Consider the following 18,950-nt stretch of genomic DNA (forward strand, 5'->3'; position numbering starts at 1 on the left):
ATTTGGCCTGGTCCCGTTTGGCCCCGTCTGGCCCCGTTCGGCCTTGCTAGGGTGTTTCCGTCGCCTAACTTTAGGCCACCTGTAGCGCGCAAAAAGGTAAGATATCCAGTAGTGTGCTATAGGGCTTCATCATTGCACTCTATTTTGTAATTATCTTACTGCTTGTTCGCAGCCCAGCGCCGCCTTTCAAGCTCGCGTCGGGAAGGGTCCTATGTTCTTCAGAAGACACTTCTACAAGCTCGCTAAGACTCGCCATCGTCTGCAAAAAGCAAAAGATTCAGCACGACGAAAATGGACGCAAGACTCGAGAAACAGCAAGGCATCCCTGGCAAAGGATTGCGAAAATGGAGAGGGAGTGGGGCATCACTTACACATCCAACCAATCGCAGGCCGCCATTCTTCAGCCTCGTCCAATTGTCCACACAGCCACCATGCATTGTTGAACTCTCGCGTCTCAGCCCCTCTCCCTACCCCACCCGAGGTGCCATGAGGTGCCTTGGACAAGGGACTGGAGGGACAAGACGAAAAGGAGGACGGGGCCAGACAAGAGGAGTAAAGTGTCCGGTCGGCGCATGGGTCGTTGGCAGGCCGTGGAGCCACGTCGAAAAGGACTCTTGGAATCGAGGCAGAGTGTTTGGCGCCCCAATCAACAGGGGTCCAGGACGAGGAGGGGCAGTGTTGGATGGAGTGGTGCAAAGTGGACAGACCACCAAGGGAAGACGATAACGAAAGCCGCCGCTGGGAGGAGGTTGTGGCAGGGTCAAAGAGCCGAAGAGGCAGAATGCAGGAAAAGTCAGACATTGGGATAGGCACTGCGGGAGGCGTGAGGCTAGAACATATTGGACAGAGGACGGCCGAACACAATAATCAGAAACAGCTCCAGCCAAGATTGGGCTGTCCACCGAGCTCCGACGCTTGTTTGATTTTGCGTTTATTTCGTCGGCCTTTGCTTGCTCGCAGCATCATTGTCGTTTTGAGTTGTCTTGATCTGTCGTCTTGAACTGTCACTTTGAATCAAATTGCCCTCACGTCGTCCACTCTAGGTCTTACGCTCCCAGCCCACAACTCGGCTATTGAGGTAGCAGACGTTTTGACGAAGCTAGATCCTTTAGCCACTCTTCCACTCCATTTCGAGCCCGTCCTTGTGCCACTCCACCATGGAGGAGCCGAACATCCAGCAGAACCAGAACCAGCAGAGCCAGCAGGCCCAGCAAAACGTCCAGCAAAACGCGCTGCAACAGAGCCAACAAAACCAACAAAACCAACAAAATCAACAAAGCCAGCAAAACCAATCTCGGAAGCGCATCACCAAGACGCCACCCGACGCTGGAAGCAACAAACGGCCAAGCGGCAACTCTGGTGGAAACAGCAACAACGGAAACAACGGAAACAACGGAAACAACAACGACCAGCCACCCATCCCCGAGCGCACGTCGTCGTTCCCCGAAGGGCTGTCGGGCAGAAACACGGCCGACGGCAAGAACAGTGGCCGCACCCGCAAAGGACGCAGTGGATCGTCGCCCAGCGTCAACGTCAGCGACGACTCGAGCGCGGCCCTGACGGCTGCCGAGATTCTCAGAATGGGCGGAGTCGAGCTTCCAGAGGGCGGGATGAGCGACAACCAGACCAGGAAGCAAAGCAAGAACCAAGCCAAGAACCAGAATACGAACCAAAACCAAAACCAAAACCAAAGCCAGAATCCGAACCAGATCCAGGGTGGCGGCGTCGACGACGGGGACGACAGCGAAGCCACCGAATTTGGCGAGGGAATTGAGGCTTTTGGCGAGGGAGCGGCCACAGCTGGAGCAGCGGCCGCTGCACCAACACCAACGGCACCGACATCGACGGAACCGGCGCCAAACTCGTTTGCAGGGCGCAAGGGCAAGGGCAAAGACAAGGACAAGGACGGCAAGAAGAAGGGCGGCAACGGAAAAAAGAACAAGGACAAAGGCGTCAGCGGCGGACAAGAGGGCAAGCCATCGGGGGCGGAGAGCAACAATGGGGGAAATGGAGGAAATGGGGGCAACGGGGGCAACGGAGGCAACGGAGGCAATGGTGGCACTGGGGGCGGCAGTGGCAAACAGGACGGCAAAAAGAACGACAGCGGCAGCGACCAGAACCAGGGCGGCGAGTACGCATTAGGGACGCCGCGATTCATTGAAGAAGACATGTGCAGCGACGACGGCCTCGACGACGGCCACGACCACGACCAAGACGACGAGTACGACCAAGGAGACTTTCACGAGTTTGACAGCAACCACGGCCACGGACACGGACACGGACACGGACACGGCTACGGACAGGGCTACGACCACAGCCACAGCCACAGCCACAGCCACCAAGGCGACGACGAGAGCAACGTCATCGACCTCAACACGTTCCCCATCAACACGCGCGGGCCCAACGACCGGCCGCCAAACAACGCGTCGGCGGCCAACTCGTACTTTGCGTCCATCACGCACACGCTCGCCGGCATGGTGCCGCTGCCGCGGGCGCCGCGCGAGGACTACATGCGCACCATGACGAGCGACCGGCGCAGCCTGCAGGAGACGGTGCAGTCGCTGATCAACACGCTGCAGCACGAGCAGATGCGGCGCATGGCGGCGGAGGAGAACGCGGCGGTGCTGCAGGAGAACCTGGGCGTGTACAAGGACCTGGCGGCGCAGTTCCGCGACGAGGCCAGCAAGCTGCGCGAGGAGACGGAGCGGTCCAAGAAGGGCCACATGCAGGTGCTGCGCGACCTCAACCGCTTCAAGGCGGGGCAGGGCTTCAGCCAGATGGCCGACGACTTCCTGACGCAAAAGGCGCGCGAGCTGCGCCAGGACATCCGCGACTTTGCCATCCAGTACTTTGACGGCGAGTTTGAGGACGCCGCGCAGAACGAGCGCCCGCCGGCGCGCGCCGACACGAAGCTGGGCGAGTTCATGGCCGGCATCAGCCCGCTGGACCCGTTCCAGAGCTTTCTGCTGTCGCCGACGCGCTGCGCCAGCGCGGTCGAGTCGTTTCTGTGGGTGATTCTGGCCAAGACGGTGTTTGGCGGCTGGTACTGGGCGGCGGGCGGGCGGCTGCCGCTGCACGACGTGTTTGCGTGGATGCGGCCGGGCGACTATTCGTTTGCCGTGTACAGTGAGGAGGACAAGGAGGCCAACAGCGGCGGCGGCGGCGGCGGCACCACCTCCACCGACGCCGAGGCCGAGCGCCGCTTCTACACGTGGCGCGCGACGACGGCCAAGCTGGTGGCGGAGCGGCCCGGCATCATGGTGCGCGACAACCTGCGCAACAAGCTCGTCGAGGAGATCTGCATGACCATCGAGCCGTACCTGCGCGCGGCCAACGACGGCAGCCACGCCGAGGAGCTGCACAACATTGTCAACAAGGCCTGCGAGTTCGACCGCGACACCAGCCAGCAGGCCTCGCGCCTCGAGTGGATCTTCTGCCGCCACCCGGGCCAGAAGGACCGCGGCGCGCCCCAGCGCTTCAACCCGGCCGTCATGGACACGCCCATGTGGGAGGACGCGCCCACCGACCAGTCCGAGGTGCTGCTGGTCGTCGCCCCGGCGCTGCGCAAGCGCGGCCGCTCCAACGGCGAGGACTACTCGGTCGAGACCATGCTGCTGAAGATGGACGTGACCTGCGAGCCGGTGACGGACATGATTGTAGCATAGGGGGGGAGATGTGTCTTGTTTTTTTCTTTTGTTTCTTGGATGAACCCGGTACTTGCAGAAACCAACTGTCTTGTTATTTCGTATCTATTTCGTATCTGAATTATTCTCGCTGCGGCTCATGCAATTTGAACCACCCGTCCGACGTATTGTCTCACTGTGTCGGCGTGCTGCCCTCCCCCGTGCCGCTGCTGGTCTTGTCCTTGGGCACGACCGTCGACCCGCCAATGCCCAGCTCGGCCCCCCCGTCGTTGTCGCCCGGCCCGCCCGCCGCCGGCGACGAGGCCGCCGCCGTCTGGACCATCTCGCCCTGGATGTAGCCCGCGTGGCCCAGCTCTTCGTGGGCCTCGCAGGGGCCGAAGACGTAGGCGGCCTCGCCGTGCACGGCGTCGTCGCCCAGGAACAGCTCCTCGTCGCTCATGCGCAGCGGGATGCGCAGGACGTGCTGGATGAAGAGCAGAATGAGCGACGTCCACACGAGATTCCAGCCAATGATGAACAGGGCGCCGGCCATCTGGTAGCCCAGCTGGATGCCGTTGCCGGCGATGGCGCCGCCCGGGTTCGTGGCGCCAAAGGCCGCGCAGCCGTCGACGGTGGCCCAGAGCCCCGTGCCAAAGCCGCCGACAAAGCCGGCGACCATGTGGGTGTGCATGACGCCGAGGGTGTCGTCAAAGTGGCGCTCGAGCCACGACAGCTTCTTGGCCACAATGTTCATCGTGAACCAGGGCACGGAGCCGCTGCCGAGGCCCAGCAGAATGGCGCCCCAGCCGGCGACGTAGCCCGCGGCGGGCGTGATGGCCACGAGGCCGGTGATCATGCCCTGGACGGCGCCGATGACGGACGGCTTCTTGAAGACGACCATGTCGAGGCCGGTCCACACCAGCAGCGACACGGCCGTGCAGAGGTTCGTGTTGAGCACGGCCACGCCGGCGTCGGCGCTCGCGGCGTACGGGTCGCCGCCGTTGAAGCCGTTCCAGCCGATCCACAGGATGCCGGCGCCGATCAGCACGACGAGGATGTTGTTGGGCCGCGCGTCCTCGCGGTCCTTGGCCATGCGGGGGCCGATCCAGTACGAGCCGATGAAGCCGGCGGTGCCGCTCGACAGGTGGATGACGTAGCCGCCCGAGTAGTCGAGCACGCCCAGCTGCGTCAGGAAGCCGCCGCCCCAGATGGAGTAGGCGCCCACCGTGTACGACAGCGTCAGCCACAGCGGCACAAAGACCATCCACGCGTAGAAGCTCATGCGGCCCAGGAACGCGCCCGCCGTGATGACGAGCGTGATGGCCGCAAACACAAACTGGAAGTACACCATGGTGGCCAGCGGCATCGCCTGGCTGGCGCCGGCGCCGCCGTTGAGCGACGGCAGGTTCGACTGCGTCAGCAGCCGGTCGATGCCCAGCACGTTGTTGGGCTTGCCCACAAGCGGCAGCATGTACTCGCCAAACGACGCCTCGTACGCCCACAGCACCCAGCAGATGAGCACCGCCGCAAAGGCGTAAAAGGCCATGAACGCGCTGTTGATGGCCCACTTCTTCTTCATCACGCCCGCGTACAGCACCACGAGGCCGGGCACCGACTGCAGGCCCACGAGCGACGCCGCCGTCAGCTGCCAAGCATTGTCACCTGGCGCGTTCAGTTAGGAGGGTGAAACGGGTGAAAACTACAACAAATACAATGGGGAAAAATCTTAGAAAGTACACACCACTGCCGACGGGCGACGTGGGCACCCACCAGATGGGACTGGTTGCGTTGGACATTGTTTGCTGCGCTGTAACAGAGACTGTAGGAGGAAAAGGTCGTGCGACGTGACAGGATGAGTGTTGGTGAAAGATGATGAAAGGACAGCTCCAAACAACAGCAGACCAACCTTCAAGCTGTGGAGGACGACGCCGTATTTAAGATGCCGACCTGCAGAAGACGGGGCCATATGTAAGAGACTGACCTGCAGAAGACACGGCCGATGCTGGGTTCCGCTTCGACATGGGGCCACGGCGAGGAGGATGGGGGACAAGCTGAAGCTGAAAGGTGATGGCTGCGTGCTGGCAGGCGTAGAAGAACAACGGAAGGCGCCCGCTCTGCTTGGGACAGCCAGACAGGAGGGGCGATAGTCGACACATTGTTCGTTATCGGTATCTCCCTTGCCCGTAAAGGATGCAAAGAATGCGCGGAGGCAACAGAACCATGCCCCATTCGAAATGGACAAAACAGCGAGAAAGACGTCAGAGAGATAAGGGCAGCGAGAGCTCGCTTCCATTGGACCATTGGACCAGCTCATGGAGCTGGCCTCGCGCTTGCTATCCCATTTGGGCAGACGTGCCCGGGAAGCGCAGAGTTGCGGCGGATGTGATGGATGTGGGCTGATAGATATGGCGAGGACGGAGCGAACGAACCAGTGTAGCGCGCGAACGTTTCGTTTTGTCATCCAAATGTGCTGTCGTGTCCTGGCTCTACGATGTATGCTCTTACATGCTTTCCTTTATTAAACCGATATGATGTGCACCGCATGTCGTTCCGACATCTGGTTCATTTCATGGGGCAGCCGGTGACGCGGTCTTGGCATGCTCACGTCCCGCCTTGGCTCTGGGGTAGCCGAACAAAATTGTGGGCTTCGAAAAGCTTAGCATTGCCTTGGAGATTCGCACGTGGAGAGAGGCGTTCCCTGTGAATCACATCCGCACGGGAGAATGTGAACAGAGAGAACGATACGAGATAAAAGGGAAACAATAAAAGTGACACAAACTTATTGCCAACGGGCGTCATTTTCATTTCTGATTAGATGAGCAATAAAAATTGAGCAGTCGTCAGAGATATCCAGAAGCAATAGGGCACCGTCTGTCGTCCAGAAAACAAACAGAACAAAGAAGAGGCGGGACATCAAAGCGTGTGAGAGACGAGCTAAACATGGGGTTTGATATTAGTCCCGTCCAATCACAGCTATGCAGCTTATCTTGGCTGTTTACGACGACGCTTGGAGGTTCGACAACTACTGGACTTTCATATCGGTTTATTCCATTTTGTTTAATGCCAGATTTAGGAAATGATGCTTAAGGATGCCGCTTGCCTTGCTCAAGTTATTCTATTTTGTGGGGGCACTGCCGTCTTTTGGAACGCTTACACGGACTACCAAAGAGAGATACTGTACGATGTGTGTCGTACGGCATTGTCCAATTGGTATACAAATTATGAATACCCGGGCACTGGGGCTCTTGCACCCCCATGGCGAAGTACAGTAGCCTGTCTTCCTGCCACAGTCGCGCCCTGCACATATTGTCCCTCACGCTGATATCTGCTTTTCGCTTCGCTTGGCGCCGGCAAGCGCCGTCTCGTCCGTGCCCTGGTGCAGGGTGACATGCACGCGGTCGGTGAGGTACTTGTCAATGTCGTTGGGCAGCAGGATGCCAGCGACAAAGGCCATGCCCGTGAACGCCAGTGTGACGAGGAACACCGTGCGGTAGGCGTCAAAGTTGCCGACATAGTAGGCCTTGGTGCCGACGGCCATGATGTCGGGGGTCAGGCCGCTGACGTTGGCAAACGACCCCGTGGTGAAGCCGTCGAGGAACGCGGGCACGCTGGACACGGGCAGACCGGCCTGCTCGACGGCGGGCGCGACGGCCGCCGGGATCGTGACGGCGCTGCGGGCGCGGAGGACGACGGTGTAGATGGTGCTCGCAGTGCACGAGAGAAAGAAGCGGATGCTGCCGGCCAGGCCGCCCGAGGTGCCGAGGTTGGCCTGGTCCGTGGCGGTGAGCGTAATGAGGGAGATGGACAGCGACTCGACCCAGCCGAGGAAGAAGACGCCGAGCGACACGAGCACGCCGGCGCGCACCTTGGTCTCCGGGCTGCAGGTGGCCACGACGGCAAAGAAGAGGCCGCCCAGCATGGCCGAGCCGAGGCACTGCCACTTGAGGCGGCGGAGGCGGCCGGCCAGCGCGCCCCCGACAATCTCGCCCGCCACAATAAACATGCCGACAAACGTCGACAGCCACGGCGCGTACATGGGATCGTCGTCGCGCGCCCACACGAGGCCGCAGAGGCCGGGCCACACAATGGCAAAGGCGTAGTACATGCTGGCCGCGACGCCCGACAGCACCGTCGCGGCGTTCCAGCCGCGGTTGTGGAACAGGTGCATCGGCACCAGGGGCTCCTTGGGGTGCGCAAACGCCTCCCAGCACAGGAAGGTGACCAACGCGAGCGCGCCGAGGACAAGCGTGCTGACGACGGCCGCCGACGTCCACGCGTACAGCGCGCCGCCCCAGTTGAGGCCCATCATGAGGAGCAGCAGCCCGCCCGAGAAGAGCACGGTGCCGACGTAGTCAAACTCGCGCAGGTACGTCGCCATGCGCTCGTTCTGGTGCTTCATGTGGAACGTCGGCGGGTGGTAGAAGAGGAGCCAGCAGAGGAACGACGCGCTGTTGACGGCCACCAGCACGTAAAACGGACCCCGCCAGCCGACGCGCGTAAACTGGATAAACGCGTTGGACACGGCCGGCGCAAAGGCCGAGCTGGGGAACTGCCACATGTACACATAGGCGTTGCCGAGGAAGCGGTACTTCATCGGCACCAGCTCGCCCATCACGTAGTAGTACGACAGCTGCGTGGCCGCCGCGAGGCCGATGATGGTCATGCCGCCAATCAGCGTGTCGACCGTCTGGGCCGTCGCGCACACAATCGATCCGACGATGCCCAGGAACGTGCCGCCCGTGAAGATCCAGCGCCGCCCAAAGATGTCCGTGACCCGCCCGATGATGGTCAGCGCCACCGAGCTTGTGAGCGTGTACACGAGCGCCACCCACTGGATGTTGGCCGACGGGCCAATGTCGTTGTTGATCGTGGTGAGAATGGGCGCCGCAAAGCCGAAGCCGGCCACGCCGCCCGTCAGGCGCAGGCCGATGGCCAGCATGGTGCCCAGGAAGAAGCGGCTCTTGAAGTAGCCCGGCGGAAGGTCGCCCTCGACGACGTCGAACCGGGCGCCGCCAATGGCCTCGTGCTCATTGCTGGAGCCATGGTAGGTTGCGTCTTGTGGCTGGTGTTGCTCATGATGACTGGCCGGCGAGATCTCCTCGGCGCTGTGGCTGTTCTTTTCGACGTCAGCCATGATTGCGAGTATGTGGAAGCTTGTCGATGCTACTTCTATCGTTGGCAAGGACGGGATTCTATAGAATCTAATCTATAAAAACAAAAAAACATGTGGGCATCCTCATCCATATATCTGCCTTGGCGTCCTGCATGGACTTTTCATCCTTGACCGTCCAGCCATTTCTGTCAGAATACACCCAAGATCGTCCCTTGCTTGACAGTCGACCAGCAGAATCTGGTGTGTTTGTTGTCCTTGGACCAAGAATGGGTTCTCGCTTCGCATGGTGAGACGCCCCTTTCTTCTCCAAAACAACGGTTTTCGTTTTCCGTAGTCGGCACACCTAGCGCAGAAACTACACACAAAACTCCAAACTTCTCCAGACAGTGCCATAAGATCAACAGGCGTCCTCCGCAACACGCTCCCGTGGAAGGCTGCGGAGGCTGCGGGGGGGTGGACAGGATGGACAGGATGTGACGGCACACGGAGCACACCCGACAAGAGTGAGAATGTTGAGTTCCTTCGGAGACGAAAGACTGGCAAAACCGGCGTGCAGTCCTTTTTTTTTTTTTTAACCACGCTACTTATTCATCGCTGAATTTCCTCCACGCAATGCATTGACTGCCCATTCCAACGAGTCAATACCCAAATTGGTGGTTATTCCCGTCGATCCACCCCAGACTGTGCCTGGAGGAACAACAACCTCAGCAGGGAGCCTCGCTTCTGACCAGCTTTGAGACGCCCAGAGCAGCCTTGCACCTATTCTTTTGACCCGGCAAGACTTACCCGGTAATCCGTGCCGTCGTTAGGTGCACCTGAACATCAATGACTCGCTCTCCGTTAGTAGCCGCTGTTCACGGCGGACGAGCACTTACAAAGTGTTTTGCGTGTTAGTGGGAGTTAGTGGACATGTCTCCACATTTTGGCAGTCATGACACCCTTTTTAGTGGGCCCAGAGACCTGTGCTATCACAGAGGCCAAGCTCGACATGCTCTGATGGACTATGTTCCATTGAATCGTCAACATGCCTCATGTACCTTGAAAATAGCTTAGGTTACTGAGAAGAGCAAACGACATACCTTTGTATCCAAAGTGTCTTGTCTCTTGACTGTGTCGTTGCTCACTGTCGGCTTTCTTCACCAAAGGACTTGTCCTAGCAGGCCTCCGTTCAACACAAAACACGCGCTATCATTCTTGCCTCGCTTGGAGAAGGCGCCTCCAAGACATCCCTTGACAGACGAGTTGCAAAGTGAAAGTAAATAAAGGCTTCGCAGGACTATCGGCCGGAACAAATCCACCAAACAGGATAAGGATCTCCATATTGCTTGGCTCGGTCCCAGACCATCGGAATGCCATCTGAACTCGTACAGCATCCAAATCGGATGTGTCGTTCCCACTCATGGTAGAATCGGTAAATGACGGTTACCGACACGTTGAAGAGTGTGGCCAGCGTTCGCTCCACTGTCATGGTCAGTGCCCTGATGTTTCTTTGTGGGCTGACCTTTTATTTGAACACGTAAGTTTTTTCACTCCCGTTTTTTCTGGAAGCCTATTGTGCATGTAGAAGCCTATGTCATGGTGCCTTGTCTTTAGTTGTCAGCCTAAGGTGAGTTGCCGTTGAGTCACCGTTGAAAGCAATGCGACAGAATCTCAGCATTTTTCTTGGCTGGCGGCGCAGCAAACACGGTGATTATTGGCCCGTAAGGCGGTGTGATGATATATCAAGGCCAGACAAAGGTAAGGGACATGACTTTCTGTGCATCTCTCAAAGGCCTGCTCTAGAAGCAGCCTGTGGAAGGTGCCACAGGTATGGAGAAATCACGACCCACGGCAGCTCGCTTTGTTGTGAGCCCGCTTCAACAGGAGTTTGTTCCACAGAAAGGGTAGGGCGACGATCTCAGACACCTACCTCCCAAAGCACATTTGATTCGCTGGGAAAACAAGGCCTTGTCTTGTGGTAGAGCAAAAGAGTTTGGGGGTGGCTGCGCACCTGTTGATAGCGTCATTGCTGCCTGATGCTGCAGTTGGCGAGGCCGAGCAGTGACAGTCGAGAAAGGACCCATCATTAACGTTGGTACGACCTGTCAAAAGAACGCCGTACGATACACAGGGGAGTGCCATGTCTTATGACGAACGACCGTTTGCCATCTTCATTGCGCCGCCATGACGTGGCACTTGATGAGGGAGCCCAGACTGAATTGCTGCCTACTCACTGGTACGTCTAACGACGTGCTACAATCAAGATTGCCAGTGCAACGGGGTTTACTATTAGAGAATGGAGAAGTCATTACGGAGAAGAGATCCCATATTACCAGCGCCTCGTCTGTCATATTTAGGAACTATGTCGCGTGGCCGACGTTGGCGAAACGGAGAAACCGTTTACTCCAGCCTTCATCCAGCAACAAACACCTTTTATGTCTGGCCAGTTCGGAAGCGCTAAAACGGAGCGGCACGCCAGGGTCCACCGTTTTTAGCGCCCGGAATGGCTAAACAATGCGGCTCCTGCCGCTGATGGCTAGTTAGCCCAACCAGAGAGCTATTAAATGTGGCTCAGTGCTTTTATCGTCAACTTTGTCAAAAGTTGCCATATTCCTTTACGATACGTCACGAATTAAATGGACATAGCCAAGGTTGCCCTGCAGGAAGAAGAGGACATATCTTACTCATGAAACGGGATGCTGTACGACGCCCTGAAAACTGCATGGGCTGGTGGGAAACAAAACAAGCATTGTCAGCCAATTATCTCGGCCTGCAGGCACAGCCCTGGGTAAAGGCGGGCGGCAAGGCATCCCAGTCGTACCCCAACCGGGACGCGTTCCAAGATGGCCAGGCCGCGAGGAGGAGGCCACCCTCCTTGAGAAAGGCAGGGGAGAGGGGGCCTGTTTTGTCTGTTTGAGGAACGTGAAAGAAAAGTACGGCCAACACTCTTGTAACGAAAGATGCCATCGATATGAACATTTGCATTGTCTTAGGATCACGATAACTTTGTCTTGTCCTTCCTAGTTTGTTTTCCTTGCACCATCTTCGACTATACCCTGGTGATCTTTGATCCGTATCTCTCGACACCATTTCACACACATTTTCACATTCCCACGATGCTGTCCCGAATCCGTGCAGAGCCAAGGCAAAAGAAAACCAAAGTCTTCAAGAAATGGTTTAAAAAGGACGAATCGAGCGGTCACGCGCCAGGTATGTTTTTGTCGACAGTGTAATAGCACTAATAAAACAGAAAGCTCACGCACTGCAGAATCTGTTTTGTCAGAGATACTTGCCGGGAGGCCAAAGTCCAGACAAAAGGAGCGAGACAAGGCAGAACGTGTGCATCGAACGCCAGAAGAAGTACGGGAACTCTTGGACTCCTGCAAGCTGAACATCCTGACCGAAACCGACGATGATATACACTCTGCGGTTGTGCGCCTCGAAGAAGAAGAAAAAGACGAAGTTGATGCGAGCGCAAATCCGTCACCAATTCAAGAATCGGAACCTGAAAAAGTCCTGCCCAAGACAGAGGCCAAGACAGAGGTCAAGAGAGAGGTCAAGACAGTGGTCAAGACAGAGGTCAAGACAGAGGTCAAAACGGAGGCACAATCGAAACCCGACGTCACAGTCAGTGCCACTCCGGCTCGCAAATCACAGGAGCTGTGGGATGCAGCCTTTGTCAGCATCGAAAAGACCCCAGGGGGCAAAGAACTGGCACAGAAATATTTCAAAATTTTGCACAAAACTCTCGGAGATGAAGACGGCATCAACGACATTGACCGTCCTGTGGACGACAGTATCGAGGCCGGGCCTAGTATGGCCACCTTGCGCCAACGGAACATGGTCCGTCTCGTGCAGACCGGCTTGAAAAAGGTGGAAAAGTCTGCCAAGATCACCAACACAATGGGCGCCTTTGCCGACGCCGTTTTGGCGGCCAGGCCTCTGGCCGAGTTTATCATCCAGACCGTTCCGCAGGCGGCACCAGCTGCCTTGCCCTGGGTCGGTGTATGTGTTGGTCTCCAAGTAAGTCTCTGCCTCGTTTGGCCCCAAATACGGCCAACATGGCAACCGCGCCCCGTTTGGCCCCCAACCAACCAACCAGCTGCAACTGGTCTAACGTTTTGACTCCCTCCTTGCTACTAGTTGCTCTCCAAACCTGCCAAAGCAAACAAGGTGAACCTTGAGGGCGTGAAATACGTCATTTCGCGGATGGAATGGTATTGCGCACTCACCGACCAGCTGCTCGACCCATATAGCATCGAGGCCAACGGCCGGCCCATTGAGGTGATTCTGAGCACCCTGCGAGAGCGAGTGGTCGGCCTGTATCGGAAGCTGCTTCTCTTTCTTATGGAGAGCGTATGCACCTACTACCGTCACCAGGGACTTGTTTTTGTCAAGAACGCAATGGAACTCAGCAGCAAATGGAGTTTGAGCTTGACGCAGATCAAGGAAGACGAGGCCAATCTGCGCATCGAATCGGAGCAGTTCAACAACGTGGAGGGCCGACGAGTTCTGCAAGAGACCAGCGACCGCGCAACCGCGACAATGGAGCTCGTGGGCAACCTCGACAAGACCATCCGGGACTTTCTGGACGAACAGAGGCAGATGCAGACGAGCGAGAACGACCGGTTTCTGCTCCGGCAACTGTTTGTGGTCAATCCCAAAGACGACATGGATGCCATTGAGAGGAGAAAGGACGCCTTGCTCGACGACGCCTTCAAATGGATCCTCGACGTGCCCGAGTTCAGGGTCTTTACCAACGACATCGATGCCCACGACGACCAGTCGTTACCAATGTCGCAGCACAGTCGTCTTCTCTGGATCAAAGGCCCGGCTGGCACGGGAAAGACGATGCTTCTGCTCGGCATCGTCCGTGAGCTGTCGGAGCGGCCGGCGGCTCTGAGCCCAGGCATCGCGCACTTCTTTTTCCAGAACGCCGACAACACGCTCAACAGTAGCATGGCGGCCGTGCGCACGTTGGTCTGGATGCTGCTCCAACAGCAGCCACATTTGCTCCGTCATCTTCGGGACAAGTACGAAAACGCCCAGCCGTCCTTTGTTGGTCGTCACGCATTCGTTGGCCTCTGCAACATGCTGGAGACCATGCTGCGGGACCCCGAATTGGAGCCCGTCTACTTCATTGTCGACGCCCTCGACGAGTGCGACGACGGCCTGCCGGAGCTCATTGACCTCATTGCCCACTCGCTCGCCATCACCGACAAGGTGAACTGGCTCGTGTCCAGCCGCCCGAGCGTGTCTCTCGGCACGCGCGTCGAGGCCAGCGCGCTCGTCGAGCTGGACTCGCAGCGGCTCGAGGCGCCGGTCCATGCCTACATCAACCACCAGCTCGCGCGCCTCACGAATGCGCACGGGTATACAGACGCCATCCTCAGCGACATGGCCCGCGAGATCACCAGCCGCGCCAACAACACGTATCTCTGGGTCTGGTTCGTCTTTCAGCGGCTCACCAAGCCAAACAAGAACGGCAAGACGCTCAACGGCATGTACGCGCTGCGGGCCATCCAGCAGTTCCCGCCCGGTCTCTCGGCGCTGTACGACCACATCATGGTCGCCATCGAGCGAGGCGACGAGGACGACCCGGTGTACTGCAGAGCCGCACTGCGGGCCGTCTACCACGCCTACCGCCCCTTGTCTCTGGCGGAGCTGGCCACGTTCGTCGACCTGCCCGAAGACCAGACGGCCCGCATCGTCGAAGAGTGCGGCTCCTTCCTCACGCTCACGAGCACGACGGTCGGACTAATCCACCAGTCCGCCAATGACTACCTCACGGAGAACTACACTGCGCGGCTGGGGACCACTAGTATTGCCCAAGGCCATGCAGACATGGGACGGCTGTGTTTGGGGGCCATGTCGGCTCGACTGCACAAAAACATGTACGACCTTCCAAACATCGGCCCCTACGACCGAGAGACACCTCCACCCGATCCGGATCCGCTTGCCTCCGTGCGCTATGCATGCATTTACTGGATTGATCACTTCCGAGATGCTGTTGGTCATTCAGGGGAGAAGGCCGGGACTTCTTTACTCGACAGAGAAGCAATCTACTCGTTTTTACTGGCTCACCTCCTTCACTGGCTGGAGTCTCTTTCTCTGTTGGACAAAATAGCTGCCGGGCTTGTATCCATGCGCGCGCTCCAAGATCTTGTTCCGGTGAACGAAATGTCCGACTTTGCCGAATTCGTTCGAGACTCTGTATCTTTCATCATGTGGAACAGTTACTGTCTTGAGTTATCTCCTCTTCAAGCTTACGCATCGGCAGTACTGTTCAGCCCGAAAAACAGCAAAGTCAAGCAATATTTTGAAAAGCAGCCTGAGCTAGACTGGATAGAAAAAAAGCCTGTGCTTGACGATGACTGGCAGCAGTGCATGCAGCTCAGTGGCCACAAATACATAGTTAACAAGACCGCTTTTTCACCAGACGGAAAGCTACTCGTGTCTGGCGCAAACGACGGGACTGTTAAGGTGTGGGACATTCGATCTGCAATTTGTATAACTACACTTGTCGGCGAAGCCACATCCTCGGAATCAGTTGCCTTTTCTGTCCCAGATGGAAAACATGTGATGTCGTTCTCATGGTACGGTGAAACGACGATTTGGGATGTGGCATCAGGAGACTGCATACATTATTCAAGACGTCAATACGATGCCAGCCTCAGATCGTCGGCACTTTGCACCACATCCGGCATACGAGTGGCATTCGGCTTTAACAATGGAAAAATCGAGGTCCGGGATGTCGCGTCAGAGAAACTTGTGGAGCTATTCACCAACAGCAGTGAAACGATCGTCCATCTAGCTTTTTCTCCTGATGGAAAGCATCTCGAGTCTGGGGCAAGCGATGGCACAGCAAACACGTGGGACGTCGCATCTGGCATATGTCTGAATACACGTGACAACGACAACAAAATTGCTGAAATTAACTACAACAATGAGAGACACGAGGTCATGTTTGCATTGCCAAATGGTCGATGTCTTCTTGCAAGCCGGGTAGATGCCATCATACGAATCTGGGACCTACCATCCGGACATCGCCGTCATCGGACTGAACCAAACTCATATGAAGTCCATCGAATTGTGTTCTCCCCTGATGGTTCCCTTTTGGCTGCAGCTATGGACAACGGGAAAATTGCAATATGGGACCCGGCGTCGGGCAATCGTCGCCATGTCCTGAAAAAGCACACAGGGACGATCCAGTCGGTTGCCTTTTTCCCTGACGGACAGACGCTAGCATCCGTCTCGTCGGACGGCGCTGTTAATATATGGAATGCGGCTTCGGGAGAGTTTGTCCATGGCATCCTCGATGGTGACCGCCGCTTTATAGCCGTGGCCGTTTTACTTGACGGGAAACGACTGGCAACGGTTACGACCGACTTTGTAGTCGACATCTGGAGAACCAGCTCGTGGGAGCGAATAAAGACAATGCGCAGTGGTTCTTTCGAAATTGTCGCCTCGGCGGACGGAAGCAAATTGCTACACGCTACAGAAGACGGAGATATTGAGATTTGGGACTTGGCGTCTGACGAGTGCAGACTTACAGTCAAAAATTGCCATTGTTTTTATGCGCGGACCTTCTCACTCGATGAGACGAAAATCGCATTTCAGTCGGACGATTTCGTTCAGGTGTGGGATTTGCAGTCCAAGACGTTCCTTCACTCACTCGAGGGAAATGACACAATAGCCGTGCAAATTGATTTCTCACCGGACGGAAGGTCGCTGGTGTCCGCCACCGCACCAGGTCGCGTCAATGTTTGGGATGTCGCGACCGGGCAACGAACCCAAACGTTCAACGACTTCGGAAGTGTCCGAATCACCGCCGTGTTTCCTCCTGGCGATAGCGGCGAGTCAGGGGGGTCAAAACGGTTTCATGGATTGGGCTGGGATGGAGAATGGATCACCAATGACGGAGAGCTCTTGCTTTGGGTGCCCAATCGCTATCGGTCTGGTTTAGCATTTGCGGTGTATGGGGAAAGTATCGCAATTGCTTCACAGTCTGCGGCCGTATGGGTTATCGGACTCTAGGTACTATGAACTGGGAAACATTAAACAGAGTCACGTGACATTCGAGAATACATGTGCATGCACTGAACAATGAATTGTCTACTAGCAGCCAATCAAACTCTCAGCCGTCACGCGCCCGGCTCAGGAACTGAGAACAACCCCTCATCCCCCTTTTGCCTCTACTCCTTTCCTTGGTCTCCTGTGCCACTTGGCAATTGGCGCTGTAATACGAATATACGTAGTTATACCCCTGTCCGAAGCTGACTTGTTTCTAGCTCGCCAACACCACTCCACCGCTACACGAGTTTCCTCCGCCTCCGCCACTTCGGTTCTTCAGCTCTCGTTTTCCAATTCCATTTACTCGACAGTGCCGTCCTCGACATTAATTCCTTCCTCACGGTCCATCACCAGCCCCCAACCCCCCCTCTTCCTAGACAATGGCTGCCGAAACGCCCGTGGGCGTCACATTCGTCGACACGCTCAAGAAGTCTTTTGTCGACGTTCCCGTTGATCCTGCAACCAAGGCAATCGACACAGAGACCTTCCTTGAAGCCACTGAGTCGTTGATTACCATTTTCGGTCAGTATGGAACCAATGGCAGGAAAATCTTGGGAAGAAGCAGAGGAAATGGGACGGGAAAGATGCTATCTAGAAAACCAAACTTGCTGACACGCTCTGACAGACATTCTCGGTGCCACGGCCTTCAAGCTTGTCAAGGACGATATGCTCGGCAATGTTGCCAAGATCCGCAAACGGCAGCTTGAGGCCCCCGGTGTCTCTGAGACACTACAGTCGCTTGTCGTCAACGAGCTGAAGACCAAGAAACACAACGCGACCGAGGGCCTGCTATGGCTGTTCCGCGGCCTCGAATTCATGTATACAGCGCTGTCCGAGAACATCAAGACCGATACCGAGGAGCTTAAGACGTCCTTCAACGGGGCATACAAAGAAACCCTCAGCAAACACCACAACTTTGTAGCTCGCACCGGCTTCAGGATTGCCATGGCTGCGTGCCCGTATCGCAAAGACTTCTACGCCCAGCTGTCGCCGGACTACGATGTTCTCAAGCCGAAACTAAACGCGTGGCTGGCGGCCCTGAAAAACATTGTGGAGATTCTGGAAACGTTCCTTGACAGCAAGGAGGCCAAGTGGTAGACGATGAAACGATAATCGGGCCGGCGTGGTATGGTCAAGGATAGCTCTGGACGACATCCATAACGGCATCGCATAGACACCATTTGCGACTTTTGGAACACAGCGGAAAATATTTTCGTCGACACCTTTAAAATGCCCATGCGCGAACACTACTGGAGTTGAGAAATGCTGGGACATAGATGGAGTATCGGGCGCCGACAAAATTACGGCGAACTTCAGGACAATTTTGGATTAGGGCGGCTCTCGAGCCTTTCCATGTTCACGGCCTACGTATATATATATATATCGAATACAACGCGCAAACAACATTGCTTTCCTGTTTATGCTGCATCGCTCTGCAGTGACTCGGTCACAGACGCTTGAAAGTGCGTATCACACTTTGCTCCATAGTGCTGCATTACCAAATTGGCCGCAAAACGTCTTACACCAGGCGACCCATAATTACATGAGCAGCCCCCGTGCAGCCGCTCCGGCTGTAGCGTGCGGCGCCGCATCTGCCGGATGTGGATTCGAAATACGACTGAAAGAGACAACACACGGGCCAAACACAAAACCTGCCAAGGTTAAGTCGTTTTGTTTCTTAATTTTTCAATCTTTCTCCTTTTCTTCTAGGACAATTCCCCGGCAGTATTCGGAGATTCGGATATGCATTGGGCATCCACAGGTCTCAGATGGAAAACACATAAGCCGGCCCCTTCTCTCTCATTTTTTATCTCGTTCGCTCCGTCATCCTTTTGCCGCCTCTTCTTCCCGTACTGGGTCTGGACCAGTCGGAAGACGCAGCTTGGTACTGTAAACCTTTTCGGGATATCCGCAAAGAGCTCACCGGTACAAAAGAATGAAGCATACGAATTACAGAGCACCCAAACGAGACATGATCAGGTCATTTTGCAGATCTCCTAATAATGCACAGCCAGCTCACCAGGTGTAAGCGATATGACTTCCGCTGACTGCGAATGATGGCGGCTTCGTGGGAGGCACGAAGAAGAGCCACTCACGGTTAAAAAGGACTGCGTTCCTCAATCTCCCACAGCAACAGTTCTATCCGACCTTCGACCGGCCCA

General features: G+C 56.4%; 5 protein-coding genes across 5 annotated transcripts; 3 read left to right on the forward strand and 2 right to left on the reverse strand.

The window, feature by feature from the left end:
* Window positions 1–1,157: 1,157 nt before the first annotated feature.
* SPBR_02379 (uncharacterized protein) lies at window positions 1,158–3,665 on the forward strand (the record flags this gene model as incomplete). The annotated part of the gene is made up of 1 exon (XM_040760682.1): window positions 1,158–3,665. The coding sequence occupies one exon, from the start codon at window positions 1,158–1,160 to the stop codon at window positions 3,663–3,665; it is 2,508 nt and encodes an 835-aa protein (XP_040620614.1).
* Window positions 3,666–3,816: 151 nt separating this feature from the next.
* Window positions 3,817–5,419, reverse strand: SPBR_02704 (ammonium transporter, Amt family; the record flags this gene model as incomplete). The annotated part of the gene is made up of 2 exons (XM_040761007.1): window positions 3,817–5,285; window positions 5,365–5,419. The coding sequence occupies 2 exons, from the start codon at window positions 5,417–5,419 to the stop codon at window positions 3,817–3,819; spliced, it is 1,524 nt and encodes a 507-aa protein (XP_040620615.1).
* Window positions 5,420–6,936: 1,517 nt separating this feature from the next.
* SPBR_02589 (uncharacterized protein) lies at window positions 6,937–8,757 on the reverse strand (the record flags this gene model as incomplete). The annotated part of the gene is made up of 1 exon (XM_040760892.1): window positions 6,937–8,757. One exon carries the CDS (start codon window positions 8,755–8,757, stop codon window positions 6,937–6,939), a length of 1,821 nt encoding a protein of 606 aa, XP_040620616.1.
* Window positions 8,758–11,831: 3,074 nt separating this feature from the next.
* Window positions 11,832–14,890, forward strand: SPBR_02280 (uncharacterized protein; the record flags this gene model as incomplete). The annotated part of the gene is made up of 4 exons (XM_040760583.1): window positions 11,832–11,925; window positions 11,999–12,720; window positions 12,859–14,679; window positions 14,843–14,890. 4 exons carry the CDS (start codon window positions 11,832–11,834, stop codon window positions 14,888–14,890), a joined length of 2,685 nt encoding a protein of 894 aa, XP_040620617.1.
* A 2,278-nt stretch (window positions 14,891–17,168) lies between these two features.
* On the forward strand, window positions 17,169–17,886 carry SPBR_03215 (het-c; the record flags this gene model as incomplete). The annotated part of the gene is made up of 2 exons (XM_040761518.1): window positions 17,169–17,310; window positions 17,414–17,886. 2 exons carry the CDS (start codon window positions 17,169–17,171, stop codon window positions 17,884–17,886), a joined length of 615 nt encoding a protein of 204 aa, XP_040620618.1.
* Window positions 17,887–18,950: the final 1,064 nt, after the last annotated feature.

This window comes from Sporothrix brasiliensis (assembly GCF_000820605.1).
Source record: "Sporothrix brasiliensis 5110 chromosome Unknown Cont17, whole genome shotgun sequence".
Taxonomy (NCBI): domain Eukaryota; kingdom Fungi; phylum Ascomycota; class Sordariomycetes; order Ophiostomatales; family Ophiostomataceae; genus Sporothrix; species Sporothrix brasiliensis.